We start from the raw sequence: 20,728 nt of genomic DNA, 5'->3' as shown, positions 1-20,728 counted from the left end.
GGCCCCTCCCCGACGGGACCGCCGCGCGCCAGCATTAGTTGACGCCGCGGTGACGAACCGCGCGCTCGCCAACGGGCGGCGAGGGCAGCCCGAAGGGCGGGAGGTGTGCGCGGAGAAAGGCTGGGTCCCGGCGGAGAGGGGGGCCGCGGGGGTTGAACAAGGCCCACGAGGCCCACCCCTAGCCCCGTCGGATTGGTCGGCTGCTCAGCTGACGGGCAGTCGGCCCTGCGGGGTGGGGTGGGGAAAGAGGCGGGGCGCGCGCGGCGTTGCCATGGGCAACGGGCCCGGCGGCGCCCGGGATTGGGCCTCCCGGCCCGCAGGGGGCAGTCTCGCGCGTGTCTACCGCAGCTTTGCAACTAAGTCACAATTCCTGATTCTGGCGTTCAAGGCCCGGTGGTCCGCCTGGCCCGCAAGCCGGGCTCTAGGCCTGGGCCCCGCCACGCCCTTATTATCCAGGTTGCGGGTAGACCCTAGGGCAGCTGGAGTCTCAGATTCTCCATCGCAACCCTCTCTTAGTCTATTGCTGCTGCTGCTAAGTCGCTTCAGTCGTGTCCGACTCTCTGCGACCCCATAGACGGCAGCCCACCAGGCTCCCCCGTCCCTGGGATTCTCCAGGCAACACTGGAGTGGGTTGCCATTTCCTTCTCCAATGCATGAAAGTGAAAAGTGAAAGTGAAGTCGCTCAGTCGTGTCCGACTCTTAGCGACCCCATGGGCTGCAACCTACCAGGCTCCTCCATCCATGGGATTTTCCAGGCAAAGAGTACTGGAGTGGGATGCCATTGCCTTCCCCGTCTGAGTCTATTGCTTCTCTCAATTGGGAATAGGACTGAAAGAAACGATGCATACAAAGCGCTGGGCACAAAGCAGGCGGTCAATAAATGGGAGTCATTGCTCTGCCAGTAGTAACCTATTCATTTCACACACTGCCCTGGAGCAGCGTGAACTAAGCATAGCGGGGGCACTCACTGAAGGCTCCCAGGTGACAGAGGCGTGGTTGTTCAGTTCAGTTCAGTCGCTCAGTCGTGTCGGACTCTTTGCGACCACATAAATCGCAGCACGCCAGGCCTCCCTGTCCATCACCAACTCCCGGAGTTCACTCAAACTCACGTCCATTGAGTCGGTGATGCCATCCAGCCATCTCATCCTCTGTCGTCCCCTTTTCCTCCTGCCCCCAATCCCTCCCAGCATCAGAGTCTTTTCCAATGAGTCAACTCTTCGCATGAGGTGGCCAAAGTACTGGGGTTAGAGGAACCCAAAGAAAGGGAGTCGGAGAGGAATGTAGAGTTTAAGGCAGGGACTGGTGGGAAATAAGCCATGGCCAGAAATTTGGCCACTTGAAAGAGTTTGGACTTGTCCCAAGGGCGCTGAGGAGCCATGGAAGGTCTTTGCCCCAAGGAGAGTCAGGGGGTTGGGGGGAGAGGGAGGTTGGAAAGCTGTCCCTGGTTTCTGTATGGAGGATGGATAGGAGGGAATAGAACTAGAGCTGGGTGTTCGGGGAGCCAGCTGGGGTGGGAGAGGGGCGTTTGCATCAGGGGAAGAGGGAAGAGGAGGAGGAGTAGGTGCCAGGGACTGATGCCCAGGACCTTCGGAGAACCTACTCTGGGACTCCAAGGCCACAGATGGTGAGGGAGGGAGAAATTCAAGACAAGGTCCTCTGGCTAAAAGGTTGAGGGGGAGGGGTTGGGGGCTTCCCTGAGGAGGAGACCCAGAGGTGAAGCAGGTTAGGAAGTCGCTGAGTCTAGTGTTGGCTACCCAGCATCAGGATTTAGGAGGCGCCACAACCCCTGGGTCTGGGGCTTAAGAGAGTTATTGGGGCCAGAAGCCTATATTTGAGGATGATCAAAGATAGTAAGTAAAGCTGTGGGAGTTAGTGACCTAGCCTGGGGTATGAAGTGTGAATGGAAACAAACACCAGATAGAACCTTGAGAAGAGGAGACACATAAGGTTTGAGCAAAGAAATCGACACTTTTAACAAAGATTGAGAAACAGCAGCCAGAGACAGCGAGGAGGTAAACCAGGAAAACGGGGCATCTCTGGCACTGTGAGGATAGGCCATTTTAAAAGATGGCAGGGGTACATCACTAACCGCAAGTATTGCCACCTCCGTTTAAGCAACAACTTTCAACGCCATATAGAATGGTTGGGCTCCAAGGACACTGATTCATTTATTTATTCAATAATATTTCTTGAGTATCTAATATGTGCCAAGCACTGTTTAAGATACTAAAAATTCAACAACAAATGAGGCAGGCATGAAGCTTACATTCTAGTTGAGGGGCAGAAACAAATGATACTTTCAATGTTTATTTGGTATATTTCAATGTAACTTGGTGATAAGTTCTATGGAGAAAATTAAAGCAAGCTAACGGCTGGAGAGGTGGGATCAGCACTGTTTTAGATAAGGGAAAGGCTTCTTTGATCAGGTGACATTTGAACAGAAATCTGAAGGGGTGAAGGGGTGAACCATGAAGGAAGGAGGGTTCAAGAAAAAGGAGCCAGCACGTGAAAAGGCCTGATGTCAGGATCACTCACAGAACCAGAAAGAGGCTAGTGTGGCTAGAGAGGAGTGAGCAAAGAGGAGAGTACTGAAAGACAAGATCCAGGAGGTAACAGAGGAGGGATGGTGGCAGATAATTAAGAGCTTTTAAAGCCGCTATAAGGACTTTTGCTTTTACCCAGATAATATGGGAGACATGAGAGTACTGAGTGAACAGGTATGTCAGTTGGTTTGGGTTTTTGTTTTTGTTTTTGTTTTTTTTTTGGCTTCACTGCACAATGTGTGAAGTTCACGCTGACCAGGGATTGAACCCATACCCCCTGCAGTTGAAGCCTGGAGTCTTAACCCCTGGAAAGTGAAAGTGAAAGTGAAGTCGCTCAGTCCAACTCTTTGCAGACCCCATGGACTGTAGCCTATCTTAACCCCTGGACCACCAGGGAGTTCCTGGCTTGGTTTGGGTTTTATTAGGATCTCTCTGACACGACTGAGCAACTTCACTTTCACTTTTCACTTTTCACTTTCATGCATTGGAGAAGGAAATGGCAACCCACTCCAGTGTTCTTGCCTGGAGAATCCCAGGGATGGGGGTGCCTGGTGGGCTGCTGTCTATGGGGTCGCACAGAGTTGGACACGACTGAAGCGACTTAGCAGCAGCAGCAGCAGCAGCAGGATCTCTCTTGACAGTCCTATGAAGAATAGAGTGTGGGGAGAGGGGTGGGAGCAGAAAAACAGTGAGGAAGCTACTATGAGAGTTCAGGCAGAAGTTGAAGGTGGCAGGGGCAGAATATAGGCTGTGGAAGGGGAGGAGTGAGCCAGTTCTGGTTATGTTTGGAAGTTCAGAGGTGGCAGGTTTTAAGGTACATTGTCAGAGGAAAGAGATGGGTCAAGGACGACTCCAAGACATCCAGATGGAGTCATGCTGGCAGTTGGACATAAGAGCCTAGAGAGGCCCAGGCTGGGGAAATAATTAGGGTATCCCCCTTTGAATACTAAGAGGCTGATGCTCTCAGGAAGAGGGGAAGGAGGATAGAAAAGAGAAGCAGACTGAGGGCTGAGCCCAGGGACTCATGACTCTTAAAAGGAAGCTGATCTGTGATCCTGCAACCCCACTCCTGAGCATATATTCAGAGAAAACTATAATTCAAGAAGATACATTCCAATGTTCCTTGCAGCACTATTTACAATAGCTAAGACAGGGAAGCAACCTAAATGTCCATCAACAGAGGAGTGAATAAAGATGTGGTACATATATACAATGGAGTACTACTCAGCTATGAAAAATAATAGAATAATGCCATTTGCAGCAACGTGGGTGCACCTAGAGATGGTCATACTAAGTGAAATAAGTCAGAAAGACAAATACTGTATCACTTATGTGTAGAATCTAAAACACAATACAAATGAACTTATCTGTGAAACAAATAGATTCCCAGACATAGAGAATAGATTTGTGGTTGCCAAGGAGGAGGGGGTGGGAAAGGGATGGATGGGGAGTTTGGGATTAGCCGATGCAAACTGTTACATGGAAAATGGATAAAAAACAAGGTCCTCTGTATAGCACAGGGACCTGCATTCAAATCCTGTCATAAACCGTAATGGAAAAGAATATGAGGGACTTCCTTGGTGGTTCAGTGGTTAGGACTTCACACTTTCACTGCCAAGGCCACAGGTTCAATTCCTAGTCTGGGCACTTTTATCCCACAAGCCTCATGGTGCAGCCAAAAAAATGAAAAACATTGTATATATATGTTTAGCTGAATCACCTTACTCTACAGTAGAAATGAACACATTGTAAGTCAACTATGCTTCTATAAAATTTTAAGAAAGGAACTGAGAAGGAGCAGCCAGAAAAGCCAGAGGAAATCCAAGCTGGGGTGGTGTTCCGGAAGTCAAGTGAAGAAAGTGTTTTGGGCACAGGAGTGATGGATGATATCAGATGCAGCTGACAGGGCATGGCAGATGAAGATTAAGAATTGACTACTGGGTCCAGCGCCACAAAGCTCCTTGGTGGCCCTCTGACGGTGGTCGTTGGTGGTCCTTGTCATTGGAGAGAGACAGGAGTGAGTCTGCTGGGAGAGAGTTGGAGAGCAAATTAGAAGGAGATATTGGAGGCAGCGAGTGTGGACAATTCTTTCAAAAAGTCTTGCTGAAAAGGGAAGGAAGTGAATAGGCAGGAGAGAGAAAGTTTATAGGTTAGTTTTAAATTTTATTTATTTATTTTTGGCTGAAACATATGGAATGCAGGATTCTAGTTCCCTGACCAGGGATCAAACCTGTGTCCCCTACAATGGAAGCAGGGATTTTGCAGTGGATTCTCAACCACTGGACCACCAGAAAAGTTCCAGGGTTTTTAGTTTTTAAGACACACCATGGTGTGTAGGCCAAGGGGAAAGATCCAGTAGCGATAAGGATATTGGTGATACAGGGAGAAGGAGGGTAGCTGCAGGGATGCCCTTGAGGAGGTTAGAGAGGGTGGGATCTGCCTACTGCTATGGGAGGGAACTCAGCACAGTGGGCCAGACATTGTGAACATACTCTATTATTTGTGTGTATTTTTTCACAGAAATACAGAGGGGGTTCTCATAAATCACTTCCCTTTTATTTCTACTATATATGATAGTTAGGACATTATATTGATTTTAGGGAGAATTTATGTGTATAAATAGGTTGCCTTATCTAGGAATTTCATTCCAGGATGGGAATTGGGAAGGACAATACAAAATGCTCTTCATCATAAAGGAGGTACTGGTCTGATAGGATTAAACACCAGTGTTGTAGTGCCCATTATAAGGCCCCTGAGGTTGAATAACTGCAGAAAAAAAATATACCATTACCTGAGTGCTGGTGAGTCTCCTCTTTCTCCTCCATTTCCCCATCAACCTAATAAGTGGCAGTTTGATCAGCAAACATTTCTAAGTTCCCTCTTTTAGCTCTGGAATTAAAATATTCCAGATTAGTGGGTAGTGGAATGCAGGAAGGCTTCCTGGAGGAACAGTTAAAGAGCTTATCATTCCATCATCAAAAAAGTCTACCAAAAAAAAAATGCTAGAGAGGGTGTGGAGAAAGGGGAACCCTTCTGCACTGCTGATGGGATGTAAATTGGTACAATCTCTATGGAAAACAGTACGGAGGTTCCTTAAAAAACTAAATATAGAACAACCACATGATCTAGCAATTCCACTCTTAGGCATATAGCTGGAGAAAACAATAATTTGAAAAGGTACACGCAGCATTGTTTACAATAGCCAAAACATGGAAGCAACCTAAATGTGCATCAACAGAGGGGTGGATAAAGGAACTGTGGTACACTCCAAAAGAGATGTGGTACATATCAATATACACAGTGGAATATTATGCAGCCATAAAGAAGAATGAAAAGTGCCATTTGCAACGACACAGATGGACCGTCCCTGAGATTGTTATACTGAGTAAAGGAAGTCAGACAAAGAAAGAAATATTACATGATATTGCTATATGTGAAATATAAAAAAATGTTACAAATAAACTTATTTACAAAACAGAAAAAGTCACAAATGTAAAAAACTTATGGCTACCAGGGAGGAAAGAGGGAGAGTGACAAATTGGGAGATCAGGATTGACATGTATGTACTACTGAATCAACCCACTCCAGTACTCTTGCTTGGAAAATCCCATGGGTGGAGGAGCCTGGTGGGCTGCAGTCCATGGGGTCTCGAAGAGTCAGACACAACTGAGCGACTTCACTTTCACTTTTCACTCTCATGCACTGGAGAAGGAAATGGCAACCCACTCCAGTGTTCTTGCCTGGAGAATCCCAGGGACGGGGGAGCCTGGTGGGCTGCCCTCTATGGGGTCGCACAGAGTCGGACACAACTGAAGCTACTTAGCAGCAGCAGCAGCAACTACTGTATATAAATTAGATAACTAATAATAACCTACTATATAGCACAGTGAACTCCACCTAATATTCTGTAATGACCTACTTGGGAAAATAATCTAAAAAAGAGTGCAAATATGTATAGTTGATTGATTTACTTTGCTGTACACCTGAAAGTAACACAACATTGTAAATCAACTATACTCCAATTAAAATTAAAAAAAAAAAAAGCTCATCACTACCTATGGTGTATTGAGTGTTGTCCACCATGCTGGGAGATATGTGAAGTTATTTTATCCTCATAACAATTCTGAATCAGAGGGTTGAAGTTACTTAGCTAGAGCCACACAGTCAGGCAGCACCTGAATCCCAGTCTGGGTGACTGCAAAGCCTGGGAGGTCCCAACAGATGAGGGGAAGGAAGGAGGGGGAGGAGCCATATGTGACAGTTGTCTCAGAATGGGCATAAACAGGATGTGGTGGTTGATGAAACTTTTCCCCTACCCCACACCCCGCCCCCTCGAGCTGTGGTCCCCACCCCTAGAAGACAGCGGAACCAAGGAAAGAAGAGGCCCCTGGACAGTAAAGTCATGGTCAGGGGCCAGGGTCGTATGGGAAGGGCTAGGGGCTGGAGTGGGACTGGGGCTGGGAGGATGCCAGGGTGAAGGTCAGGCTGTGGATGGGAGGTCAAGGCTGGGGAAAGAGAGATGGTGGTTCCGGGTTTAGCCCCAGGCGAACAGATCCCCAAACCTCCCTGGGCGTTGCCCAAGGGCACCTGCCAAGAGGGCTCCAGTCCAGCCCAGAGGAAAGGGTACCTTTCTCCAATGTTCACAAAGGCAATCTATGGGCTATGGGCCCCTCCTCGTTACTAGTAGATGGGGATACTGAGGTTTGGGGAAAGGGGCAGGGCTGAGGCCAGGGGACTCAGCTCTTAACTGGGCTCCTCTGGCAGTCCGACTCCCTGGTGGTGTGTGAGGTAGACCCAGAGCTAAAGGAAAAGCTGAGGAAATTCCGCTTCCGAAAAGAGACGGACAATGCAGCCATAGTAAGTGAGTGTCATCTTCCCTCCTGAACGAATGGGGGGTGTGGGGGAGCATAGGGACAGATGGCAGGGGCGTCTGACCCACGTATGCCCTCCCTCCTCAGTGAAAGTGGACAAAGACCGGCAGATGGTGGTGCTGGAGGAAGAATTTCAGGTGAGGGGCTGGGGGATGGGACTGGGAGACCCAAAAGACTGTGACTGATGCTGAGAGCCTGGTGTTGGGAGCCAGAAAAACCCGGAAGTCAAGTTCCAGCTTAGCTGTGACCCTGGGCAAGAGACTCTGCCTGTATAGGTCTCTTGTTTCCTCATCTGTGAAATGGTGATAACAGTCCTTACCTCCAAGAGTTGTCTGTGAATTCAGTGATTTAATCCTTGTAGTTTGTTTAGAAAAAAGCAAGTGTCTTAGCACCTCTTCGGTTTGCTCACCGGTAACATGGGGATAATAACAGGACCTACCCCTTTGGGTTTGGGGAGAGATCAATGGGCTAATAATCCATGGGTGTTTCTTGGATGAGTGCCTTGGCACAGAGTACATGTCCGTTTAATGGCAGTCTTTTTATTTTTCTCTCCTCCCCTCACCCCTCACAGAATATTTCTCCAGAGGAACTAAAAATGGAGTTGCCTGAGAGACAGCCCAGGTATCCTGGGGCAAGGAAGGGGAAGATCAGGCCAAGGAGGGTTACAGACTGGGGGGCTACTTGGGGTCCAGTCTTATTTGTGGACTTTGAAACTATGTCTGTGAGTTCCTATCACAGGACTTTTGGTTTGTATACCAAAATTTTATTGCAGAATTTTACGCTAATAGTCATACGTGATGTTAGTACATACTTTGTCAGGGTTTGGTCTCAACATTGCACTTGCTTCATTAAAAAAGAAAAGAAAAGTTAAAATTTCCTTATTTTTCAATGCTTGGGAAGACTTTGAGTAGGAAAGGATTTATTTGACCTTTAATGATTGGGGAGAATCCTGTGTGAAGCCAGAGGAGCCTGGTGCTTTTTGTGTGTGGATGAGTTTTTTTACACTTCTATGAAAACTGGTCTCTTTAGATTTTTTCATCTCGACTGGGCTGAGTTTTGGGTGTCCTAGGACTTTAAGCCTCAATCCCAGGCTCTAGATCTCAGTCAGCACCCTGGGCATCTGACAAGTGCAATCACACAGGGCCCCATACCCAGAAGGGAGCCTTGAAGGCAGGGCTTGATCCCTGCTATCTTGAAATTCTTTATAGTTTTATCTCTGAATCTGTTTTGTGTGAAGTCTGACAGGACAGTGGAGCCTGTGCTGGAGGCTTGGAGCCTCCTTCAGCTCACATGTCCAGCCCTAGATGGGTTCTCAGCTCCCCACTCCCACATTGCCCAATGATGGCTGATGCCCTCTGCCCCAGGCAGGAGGCCTAATTGCAGACTCGGGAGTATCGGGGACGGGGGGGGGGGACACTCACTCCTGAAAGATAAATTCCAGGGTGTGCCCTTGAGCATTTTCACTTCCCCCGTGAGTGTCCCCATGCCCAAGACAGCACATGACTTGAAACAGGAAATTTTAAAAGACCAAGAGCAGTCTGGAAAGAGACTGCAGAAGAAAGGAAAAACAGGCTTTCTCCTGTGTTTCTTACAAGGGGCCCTGCATTTTCATTTTGCACTGGGTTTGGGAAATTATATAGCTGGCCCTGGTCTCAGCCCCTGATTCTAGACTGCTGGGCTCTAAAACATAGCGGTTGAGCACTTACACTCTACCAGCCAAGTTCCTGGGTTCAAATCTACCCATAGAACCTTGCGCAAATGGCTTCACTCTCTGGGCTTTGATTTTCCCGTATGTAGTATGGGGATAATAATAGTACCTACATCATAGTGTTGTTGTGAATAATCAAATAAGCACTTACTTTTTTTTTTTTTTTGGCCACATCACTCAACACGCGGGAGCTAAGCTCCCTAACTGGGGATCGAACCCCTGCCTCTGTAGTCTTAACTATTGCACCTCCAGGGAAGTTCCAAAACCATTTTTTCTTAAGCATTTTTTTCTTTATTGAGTTCTATTTGACGTATAATATATTAATTTCAGGTGTAAAGCATAATGATTTGATACTTGTATATACCGTATGACAGAATGTTCACCATGATAATCTGGTTAGCATCTGTCACCATACATAGTTTCTAGAACATTTTTTTTCTTACGATGAGGACTTTTCATATCTACTCCTTTAGCAACTTTCAAATATACGACACAGCGTTATTAACGTATATCACATCCCTAGGACGTATTTAAAATAAATAACTGGAAGCTTGTACCTTTTGACTCCCCTCACCCATTTCACCCACTCCCACCTTTGTCAACCACTCATCTGTTCTCTCTCTTTATGAACTTGATGGTTTGTTTCTTTATTTTTTCAATTCCACATATAAGTGAGATCATAAGGCATTTGTCTTTCTCTGTCTGATTTATTTCACTTAGCGTAATGCCCTCCAAGAGCCATCCATGTTGCAATGGCAAGATTTCATTCTTTTTTAATGGCTGAATAGTACTTCATTGTTTGCATATGTGTGTGTGTGTGTGTGTGTACCACATCTTCTTTATCCATTCATTTGTCAATGGACATTTAGGTTTTTCCATTTCTTGGTTATTATAAATAATGCTGCAATAAATATGGGGGTGCATATATCTTTTTGAATTATTGTTTTCATTTTCTTTGATAAATACCCAGTAGTGGAATTGCTGGAGCAGATGGTAATTCTATTTAGCATTTACTAGTATTATTTTTTTAATTAAAAACTTATTTATGGCTGCACTGGTTCTTCGTTGCTATGCACAGCCTTTCACTAGCTGCAGTGAGTGAGGGCTGCTCTCTAGCTGCAGTACACAGGCTTCTCATTATGGTAGCTTCTCTTGTTGCAGAGCACAGACTCTAGGCATGTGCACCTCAGCAGGTTGCAGCATGGGCTCAATAGCCATCGCACGAAGGCTTGGCTGCTCTGCGGCATGCGGCCCTGGTCTTTCCAGATCAGTGATCTAATCCATGACCCCTGCATTGGCAGGCTGATTTCCAACCACTGGACCACCAAGGAATTCCCCTATTATTATTATTATTTTTCCCCCATTAATATTTTTTAAATCATTTCTTGTGTTTGAAGCCAGTACCCTCGGTCTCAGTTGTTAACCCTAGGTTCTCAAACTCAGGCAAGATTGCTAGGCTGTGGTCTCAGGGGATGAGCATCAGGCCTGAGCTCCAGGCCAAGGGCTGAGTTTGAATTCCCTTTCACTATTGTAGGTTCGTGGTTTACAGCTACAAGTATGTGCACGCCGATGGCCGAGTGTCCTACCCCTTGTGTTTCATCTTCTCCAGCCCTGTGGGTGAGAAGGGGGTCTTAGATTCTGTGTGGGGATGTGTACACGTGTGTGTTTGAGTGTAAGTGTGTGTACGTGCACGTGATTGGTGATTTTGTGTGTGTGACTGTGTGCGTGTGTATAGATGCCTGTGTGAGTGTGGGGTGTGTGATGAGTGAATGCTGAGAAAGCAATGGGGTGGAGGTGAGGGCCCAAAACCCCCATCTTCATTAGTTTTGAGGTGTGTAAGCACATTCATCTCTTCCTTTTACTGGCAACCCCTGTCTGACCCCTAAACCATCTCCAGGGACCCTAGAATAACTTCCAGCCCCAAACAACTCTGAAGACTCTGACTGTAGCCTCCAGGGACCTCCTTAGAACAATTCCTGGGATTCTTAGAAAACTCCAGGGCCTGTAGGACACTGTTATTGTTCAGTCACCAAGTGGTGTCTGACTCTTTGCGGGCCCATGGACTGTAGCCCATCAGGCTCCTCTGTCCATGGGATTTCCCAGGCAAGAATACTGGAGTGGGAGATACCATTTCCTTTTCCAGGGTAGGACACTACCAGGGCCTTCGAGAACACCTTGGCATCCCCCAGTTATGCTTTCCTCTTCTGTTTTTCACACAGGCTGCAAGCCTGAACAACAGATGATGTACGCAGGGAGCAAAAACAGGCTGGTGCAGACGGCAGAGCTCACAAAGGTCTGGGGCCGCCCGAAGCTCCTGAGTGTGAGGGAGGAGAGTCTGGGATCCGAGGGCTGATGGAGGGTGGGGGACACCACCCCTGGAGGTCCCCCACGGGGGGTCAGGACTCCTGGTCTGAGGGAGGAGGGAGCTGGGTTTCTGGGTCTGAGGGAGGGATGGGCAGGAGCCCTCACTGTTTCAGTTCCTGAGTGGATTATAAAACTGAACCCTCTCTCTGCGCAGGTGTTTGAAATCCGCACCACTGATGACCTCACTGAGGCCTGGCTCAAAGAGAAGTTGTCTTTCTTTCGTTGACCTCTGGGCCGAGAACCTGAACTCAAACCCCCTAGGGCCTGAACATCCCAAACCTTAAAGAAATTAAAATGCAACAACTCAGAGACCCTCAGCTCTGGCTTAGTTTTCTGTTCCTCATTGTGGGCACCGGGTGGCAGTCCTGCAGTACCAGTTTTGGACCAGTAGAGGGCAGGCAGAGCCAGTGGACGCCTGCTGAGTTCTGGGAGGACCAGGAGGATTCCATACCTGTTCCTCTGAAAGAAAGGGAGGGGCCTGTAGGGTTTCCTAAGGAGAAATGAGGGAGGCCTGGGCCTCCTAGAGGAATTGGGGGAATATCTTAATCTGTGGAGGGGCCTTGTCCCTGAGAGTAAAGGAGGCGAGGGCCTGTCTCCCCACCTCCCACCTTCCCACCCTTGAAGGCAGTAGTCTGCACCTATGCTAATTTTCTCAGTGATCCCCCAGGCAGGAAGATTTCGAAGCCAGAAAAGTTGTTGAAGTTGTTATAAATGTCAAATGTAATAGCTTCAGGGGCTGGGGAGTTGCTGGGGGGTGAGTGATTTGTGGGGTTGGGTGGGCCTGTGGGCCAGGTCTGGGAAAGATTTAGAGGAATCAGAACTCTCAGAGGACCCCTGAGGAGTATGAAAAGTTGAGGAGGCAGGAAAGGGACACTGCCCTCCCCCTGTGGCGATTCGTCTTTCTTTCGTCATCTTTGGTCACTTGATGCTCTCAGGCTTTCTGTTTCTGAGGGACATTTACTGAGCACCCACAGTGTACTAGGCTCTGCGGATTCTGAGATGGGTAGGTCTTCAAAGAGTTGAATCACTGTCTCGCTCTGCTTTTCCTCCAGGTCTCTGAGTGTTCCTCTCTCTACCCCTAGATTCAGGGATCTGGGAACTCCCTCTCCCCACCCCTTTCCAGGTTCCCAGTTGAGAGGTGGCTGTTGCCATGGTAACAATGACAGAGTGACCTTGGGCCCCGGCTGCCCCTCCCCCAGTCCTGTCGTTCCTGGGTGAGGGCCCACAAGCCCAGCTCCAACCCTTCCTCCTGCTTCCCAGCCTGAACACACCATGCCTTCAATTGCCCCACACTGTCCCATCCCTTGCCCCCTTGTCCCCAGTCAGGACACGCCCCTTGCCTGAGGGATTCAGGTTAGAATTACTCTACACTGGGCCATAGAGAGATCCTGATGGCCCTCGATTTTCTGGGGGTGGGCTTGGGTGCTCAACCCTTCTCTTTCACCTATGCTGGTCCCCCCACCCCATTTCTCTGCTCGGGTTGTCTCTCCTCCTCCCTCTGTTCACAGCCTCAGTCCCTGAAGGCTAGAGGTGAGGGAATAGGAGGGGTCATTCAATGAAGAGGTCAAGCAACTCCTGGTCTGCAAAGGTCAAAGAGGCAAAAGGACTTGTCCAAGGTCATGAACTTACACAATGAAATGGGCAATAAGAGCTAATACTCTGAGGGCTTCCTATGTGCTTAGTATTTCTATATGCATTTTACAACTAATTTAATTCTTACAATTATTTTTGAAGAAGGTATCATTATTACCCCCGATTTACAAATGAAGAAAGTGAGGCACAGAAACCAAAAAGTTGCCCAAAGTCACACAACTAGCGGTCTGTATGGTTAGAATTTTAACCCAAGGCTATCCTGTGGTCCATGGCCACTCCCTCTCATAGAAAAGAGATTCAGGGAACCCCCTCTTCCTCCTCTATCTTTTCTTTTTCTTGCTACTACTTGCTCGCACCATAGTTGAACATCTGTCTGCCTCCAGGTTCATTCACAAATGCTCTAATCAGAGACAGGCATGTACAAAAATTTGCCCAATTGGGAGCGGGGAGTTTGGAAAGCAGGCATCAATCAGAGAGGGTGACTTTGAAGGGCAGTCCAATGCACAGGAGGTTTGACTACAGGGCTTGTGGAGGGACCAATCAGAGAGGTCAGAACAGAATACCACTATACAATGAAAAGTGGGCACAATGCGGCTGTGGCTTTTCATTTGGGGCCACACCTTTGAGGGGTGGTACAAACTGGGAACCTCTTCCTCTCTTTCCACCAACCTCCCTTCTCAATTCAGTTCAGTTCAGTCGCTCAACCCTGTTCCACTCTTTGCGACCCCACAGACGGCAGCACGCCAGGCTTCCCCGTCCATCACCAACTCCCAGAGCTTGCTGAAACTCATGTCCATCGAGTCGGTGATGCCATCCAACCATCTCATCCTCTCTTGTCCCCTTCTCCTCCCGTTTTCAATCTTCCCCAGCATCAGGGTCTTTTCAAATGAGTCAGTTCTTCCCATCAGGTGGCCAAAGTTTTGGAGTTTCAGCTTCAGCATCAGTCCTTCCAGTGAATATTCAGGACTGATTTCCTTTAGTATGGACTGGTTTGATCTCCTTGCAGTCAAGGGACTCTCAAGAGTCTTCTCCAACACCACAGTTCAAAAGCATCAATTCTTCTGTGCTCAGCTTTCTTTATAGTCCAACTCTCACATGCATACATGACTACTGGAAAAACCATAGCTTTGACTAGATGGACCTTTGTTGGCAAAGTAATGTCTCTGCTTTTTAATATGCTGTCTAGGTTGGTCATAGCTTTTCTTCCAAGGAGCAAGCATCTTTTAATTTCATGGCTGCAGTCACCATCTGCGGTGATTTTGGAGCCCAAAAAAGTAAACCTCCCTTCTAGGTTCCCACAGATCCAGGCTCCCTAGGTTTTCCCTGGGGTGCTTCTCCCTGATAACCTTGAAAGTGAGCAGGTTTTATGTTGAATAGGTGAAGACTGGACTTTAGGTCAGAGTGGAGAACGAGGTACTCAAATTAGGCCTGAAGGGCCCTTGCCTAGGCTGAAATCTTGACTCTTTTGGAGTGGAGTCTAAGCTGGAGGTGTGGGGCTAGGATAGAGGGATGGGGCTTGGGTGGTGGCAGGACCCAGACTGAAGAAACATGAATATTACAAATTTTAAGATGGTGTCTAAAGTAAAGGGGTGGGGCTCAGGCTGTGAGAGTGGGACCTAGGCTTGAGGGGTGTTACTTATTTAGGTCAGATAGGGCAGGGATTTTGCTGTGGGATGGGGCTTTAGAGACAGGGGGTGGAGCCTATGCTTCCGGGTGGGGCCTAAATTGTGGAAGCATTAGATTGGATCTCTATTAGGAGATCTGGATCAGAAATTAAGGTCAGAGGGAAATAATCACACTATATGCTTTCATCTGTCGCCTTCTTTTTCAGGCCAATTCACATTCCGTGATCTCATGGGGCATTCCCCTGCCTCTGGGGTATATATCCTTCCTCTTCTAGTGGCCCCAGGCTGGAAGATCATGTTTATTCCTGAGTGTAGGCTCTACAGTGAGTCTGCAGCAGCTCTATCTCCCAGGCCTTCTCCTAAGAGGAGTTCAAGAACACATTTTTTACTAAGCACCTATCGGGCTTCCCAGGTGGTTCCATGGTCAAGAATCCGCCTGCCAATGTGGGAGACATGGCTTCAATCCCTGGGTCAGGAAGATCCCCTGGAGAAGGAAATGGCAACCCACTCCAGTGTTCTTGCCTGAGGAATCCCATGGACACAGGAGCCTGGTGGGCTACAGACTTAGCTACTAAACAACTAGTACCAAGACTGTTGGGGAAATGTGGGGGACTGGAGAAAACTGGTGTGCATGCCACATGTCAGGTGGCTTACATTTCAGTTAAGAGACAATAAGCAACAAATGAATAAAGAGGTAAACAAACAAGCAAGCAAGAATGTTACCAAGAGTGATAAAGGCTATAAAGGAAAAAAAAAATGAGTTTGATGGGATGATAGAAATCCCAAACAGGGTGGGACCTGTTTGGGTTTTTTGTTGTTGTTGCTTCTTTAGTCTCTAGAAGAGTCCTCCAGTTTCTTCCTGCCAACATTTATTGTGAAAATTTTCAAACATATAGCAAAGCTAAAATAGTTTTACAGTGAACACCCATATACCTACCAACTAGATTCTAGATTAACATTTTGACTGTACTTGCTTTATCACATAGCCATCCATCTATCCATCCATTAATTCATTTAAAAATTATTTATTTTTTTGGCTGCACGTGGTCTTAGCAGCGGGATGTGGGATCTAGTTCCCTGACCAGGGATTGGACCCAGGCTCCCTGCACTGGGAGCACAGAGTCTTAGCCACTAGGGAAGTCCCCCATTCATTAATCCATTTTTACTTTGAAAGTATTTCAAAGTAATCTGAAGACATCAGGACAACTGGTGGCAGTGAGGATATAAATTGGTCATGGTAAAGGAAGGGCTCTCTTAAGAGATTACATTTAAATTAAGAATTGAATGAAGCTCTCTTTCCCTTCGGCATGCCACTGAAGATCCTGGTGTTGCCATGTGCCACCACCCAGCCCAGTGTTACCGGTATTGTAAGAACAAGCGGTACCCAAAGTCCCGTTTCTGCTGAGGTGTCCCTGATGCTAAGATCCGCATCTTCAACTTGGGGCATAAGAAAGCCAAAGTGGATGAGCTCCCACTCTGTGGCCACATAGTGTCAGATGAGTATGAACAGCTCTCCTCTGAAGCCCTGGAGGCTGCCTGTATTTGTGCCAACAAATACATGGTGAAAAGCAGTGGCAAAAATGGTTTTCACATCCGAGTACGGCTCCACCTCTTCCATGTCATCCGCATCAACAAGATGTTGTCTTGCGCTGGAGCTGATAGACTCCAGACAGGTATGCACGGTGCCTTTGGAAAGCCCCAGGGCACAGTGGCCAGGGTCCACATTGGCCAGGTCATAATGTCCATCCGAACCAAGCTGCAGAACAAGGAGCATGTGATTGAAGCCCTCCGCCGGGCCAAGTTCAAGTTCCCTGGCCGCCAGAAGATCCACATCTCCAAGAAGTGGGGATTTACCAAGTTCAACGTGGATGAATTTGAAAACATGGCGGCAGAAAAGCAACTCATCCCGGACGGCTGTAGGGTCAGATACAAATCGCAGTCCCCTGGACAAATGGCGGGCCCCACACTTGTGAGGATCAGCACTGTCCCCTCCTTAATCATGCTCACCAATAAATGCTATTTCCTGTAAAAAAAAAAAAAAAAGAATGAAAAGAAGAAATCAGCCATGGAAGGGGAAAAGAGTGCAAAGGCCCAGGGGTTAGAATGACATGATGTGTTGGAGGAAGAGAAAATTCATTACTGAGGCTGGAAGACAACAGTGGTCAAGGATGAGGTCAAAAGGTGGGCAGGAGCCAGAGATCACAGGGCCAGACACGCTCTGTGAGTGAGGCTATCTCTGCCTGGGCTCAGGCTTTTTATTTCTCTATCTCTGTCTCTATTATTATTATCATATTCATTTGCTCCATGGAAGAAAAGCTATGGCAAACCTAGACAGCCTATTAAAAAGCAGAGACATTATTTTGCCGACAAAGGTCTGTATTGTTAAAGTTACAGTTTTTCCAGTAGTCACATACGGATGTGGGAGTTGGACCATGAAGGCTGAGTGCCAAAGAATTGCTACTTTTGAACGGTGGTGCTGGAGAAGACTCTTGAGAGTTCCTTGGACAGCAACTCCTCAAACCAGTCCATCCTAAAGGAAATCAACCCTGAATATTCATTGGAAGTACTGATTCTGAAGCTAAAGCTCCAATACTTTGGCCACCTGATGCGAAGAGCTGACTCATTGGAAAAGACCCTGATGCTGGGAAAAATTGAGGGCAGGACAAGAAGGGGGCGACAGAGAATGAGATGATTGGATGGCATCACTGACTCAATGAACATGAGTTTGAGCAAACTCAGGGAGATAATGAAGGACAGGGAAGCCTGGCGTGCTGCAGTTCATGGGTCGCAAAGAGTCAGACACAACTTAGCAACTGAACAACAACAGTTCTTAGTTGCACCATGCGGGATCTTTTGTGCAGCACATGGGTTTTCTAGTTGTGGCGCAGGGGTTTAGTTGCTTCGAGGCATGTGGCATCTTCTTTTTCGGCTGTGCTGGGTCTTGGTTGCTGTGCAAGGGCTTTCTTCAGTTCCTGAGAGTGAGCTTGTCATTGTGGTGGCTTCTCGTTGTGGAGCACAGGCTCTAGGGGTTCAGTAGTTTCGGTTCGTGGCTCTCGGCTCTAGAGTGCTGGTTCAGTAGTTGTGGTGCTTGGGCTTAGTTGCACTGTGGCATGTGGGATCTTCCCAGACCAGGGATTGAACCAGTGTGCCCTGCATTGCAAGGCAGATTCTTAACCACTGGACCACCAGGTACGTCCCTGTCTCTGTTTTTATTATCTTCTCACCCCACCCCCCTTTTCCACACCCATCCATCCCAGACCTGCCCTATCCTCTTTCCTCTTTGCCTCCACCTTGTTCTGCCACTTTCTATCTGTGTGATCTTAGGCAAGTGACCTAACCTCTCTGTAGCTCAATTTTCCTCATTTGTAAAATGGGCATAGTCATTTGACCTCCTCATTTGGCTTCTGTGAAGAGTGAATGGAGTTGGGAGTCTGCCTGCTAATGTGAGGGGTGGGGCGACGGACATGGGTTTGATCCCTGGTCGGGGAAGATCCCACATGGCTCAGGGTGACTAAGCCTGTGCACCACAACTATGGAAGCCCTCAGCGTGTTTTGAGTCTGTGCTTTGCAACAAGAGAAGCCACATCATTGAGAAGCCTGTGCACCACACCTAGAGAGTAGCTACTGCTCGCTGCATCTAAAGAAAGTCCATGCACAACAAAGGAGAGCCAATGCAACCAAAAATTAATTATTTAAAAAATAAAGTGTGCAACTTAACAAAAACCAGAAGTGAGTGGAGTTGTATATGTGAAGCCCCTAGATCCAATCCTGGTACACAGTAGGGTTGGACATGTGTCCAATTTTGCTATTATTGTTATTGTTCTCCCACATCTGTCCTTCCAGCCCTAGTCCTCCATGTCCTGGCAGCGAGCACCCAGTATCAGGGTGAGAGGTGGGAATGGTGGCTGGGTGGTGGTGGTGATGGTGGTGGTGGTGTTGTTTAGTCACTAAGTCTGACTTCTTGCGATGCTATGGACTGTATGGACTGTAGCCCGCCAGGCTCCTCTGTTCATGGGATTTTCCAGGCAACAATACTGGAGTGGATTGCCATTTCCTTTTCCAGGGGATCTTCCTGGATCAGGGATGGAACTCAAGTCTCCTGCACTGGCAGGTGGATTCTTTACCACTGAGCCACAAGGGAAGCCAGTGATGGTGGTGGGGAGGGTGAAATCTAGAGACTCGGGAGTGGGGAGTGGGGCTTTGAGTGTCCTCAGGGCGATCTAAGGGTTGTGAGTGGTTCACTAAAGTGAGGTTCCCCAGAGGGAAGCTCTGCAGAGATGCGCTGGATCTGGGGGGTGTGGGGCAGGCTCCATGTGATGATATGAGTAGGAAGAATTTAGAGAAGGGGTTTAGGGGAAGACCTTGGAATCCAAATGGGATCCAAAATGGGAGGGATTTGGGCCACCAGGGACCTAGGGGATTGCAATAAGACAGATTTTTTTTTTTAAGTTAAGATTTTCCCCTTTATTTTTATTCGGGTGCACTGGGTCTTAGTTGTGGCGTGTGGGATCCTTACACGCATATGTTACAGCATGTGGGATCTAGTTCCCTGACCCGGGGTCGAACTTGGCCCCCTACATTGGAAGCCTAGAGTTTTAGCCACTGGACCACCAGGGAAGTCTCATGAAATAAGACTGATTTTGAGGGGAGAGCTTGCTGGGTTTAGAGGCCAGAATATCTCAAAAAGAGATGGAGAGTGGTCTGAGATACCCAGTGGGAGAGGGGCTCAGTTCAGTCGCTCAGTCATGTCCGACTCTCTGCAACCCCACGGACTGCAGCTTGCCAGGCTTCCCTGTCCATCACCAACTCCCGGAGCTTGCTGAAACTCATGTCCATTGAGTCGGTGATGCCATCCAACCATCTCATCCCCTGTAGTCCCCTTCTGGGGGGTTAGCTGTTCCATAGGAGTTGGGCAAAGGGATCTGAACAAGAAAGGAACAGGAATTCTCAGTTCCTCGGAAGTCACAGGGTGGAGGAAGGGCCTGGAGGGTTCAAGAGAGAGAATAAGAACAGGGGTGAGGCAGGGTCCTCAGGAGGGCAGCATGGGTGGGGAAGATGATCAAGAATTTGGGGCAAATTGGGCATTCTGGAAATCAAGGACTGCCTTGGAGGGGAGGATGTTCTGGGATCTAATGGGGGTAATTGGAAAAGTCTAGAGTCTCCCATGAGGAAAAGAGTTATATTTGGCACCCCTAGAAGTTAGACATGGTCTAGAGGCTCTACTAGGGGGCAGAGAATTGTTTGAGGTCAAGAGGGTAGAGGGGCATAGAGGGTCCTCAGGAAGGAGTGGGGTATGGTCTGTGGTCCTGAGTGGCTATAGAACATGGTTTGGCTCCCCCAGGGGAATGAGGCATGATCTGGGGTCTCCCCAGATGTTGACATATGGTCTGGATCCACTGTGGATGTTGGGGTGATCTGGGGTCCCTGAGGGATGAGGTGTGGTCTGGGGGTCCACCCTTTTAGGGTCCCTGGTAGGGGTGCTGTGGACCCTCTTGGATGCTGAGATACGGTCCTGGGCCCCGCTAGATTGGGAGGTCTGGTCTAGGGTCCCTGATGGGTGTGGGGCCCAGTCTGAGGTCGCCAAGGAGAGCAGGACGTGGTTTGTGGTCCTGGGTGGCTGAGAAACATGGTCTTGGTTCTCAAATGCGGTAAGACGTGATCTGGAGTCCCCCTGGGTATCGGGACAAGATCCGAGGTCTTCACTGGGGCTGCAAGTGTCCCCATGCCAGTCGGGGCGTGGTCTGGTGGTCTCTGGGGAAGCCGGCAGGGCTGGAGGTGGGGCTGGGGAGGGGTTGGGGGCGGGCCGGCGGCTCCGCAGTGGAGAGGGGTCTGCGGCGGACCCCGGGGCGGGGGGCGGGGGCTTGCGGCCGCCGCGCCCGGCCCCTCGGGTCTGCGCCCCCTCCCCCCTTGCGGCGGCGGCGGCGGCGGGGCTCGGGCGGCGGGCGGCGCGGAGGGCGGAGCTCGCGGCGGCTCGGGAGGGAGGGCGGGAGGCGGGAGGGAGGCGGCCCCGCGGCACCGCGCCCC

The 20,728-nt window shown here is 48.7% G+C and overlaps 1 protein-coding gene and 1 pseudogene across 1 annotated transcript; both read left to right on the top strand.

Annotated features, from left to right (window-relative positions):
* Nucleotides 1-6,891: 6,891 nt before the first annotated feature.
* GMFG (glia maturation factor gamma) lies at nt 6,892-11,802 on the top strand. Its single transcript, NM_001024537.2, has 7 exons — nt 6,892-6,948; nt 7,308-7,404; nt 7,502-7,551; nt 7,986-8,035; nt 10,657-10,739; nt 11,342-11,415; nt 11,641-11,802. Exons 1-7 carry the CDS (start codon nt 6,946-6,948, stop codon nt 11,710-11,712), a joined length of 429 nt encoding a protein of 142 aa, NP_001019708.1. The 5' UTR covers nt 6,892-6,945; the 3' UTR covers nt 11,713-11,802.
* Nucleotides 11,803-15,996: 4,194 nt separating this feature from the next.
* On the top strand, nt 15,997-20,623 carry LOC132342848 (large ribosomal subunit protein uL16-like; annotated as a pseudogene).
* Nucleotides 20,624-20,728: the final 105 nt, after the last annotated feature.

Source organism: Bos taurus, chromosome 18, assembly GCF_002263795.3.
Source record: "Bos taurus isolate L1 Dominette 01449 registration number 42190680 breed Hereford chromosome 18, ARS-UCD2.0, whole genome shotgun sequence".
NCBI lineage: Eukaryota > Metazoa > Chordata > Mammalia > Artiodactyla > Bovidae > Bos > Bos taurus.
The sequence above is the reverse complement of the archived record's forward strand: the minus strand, read 5'-3'. Positions and strand labels throughout refer to the sequence as shown.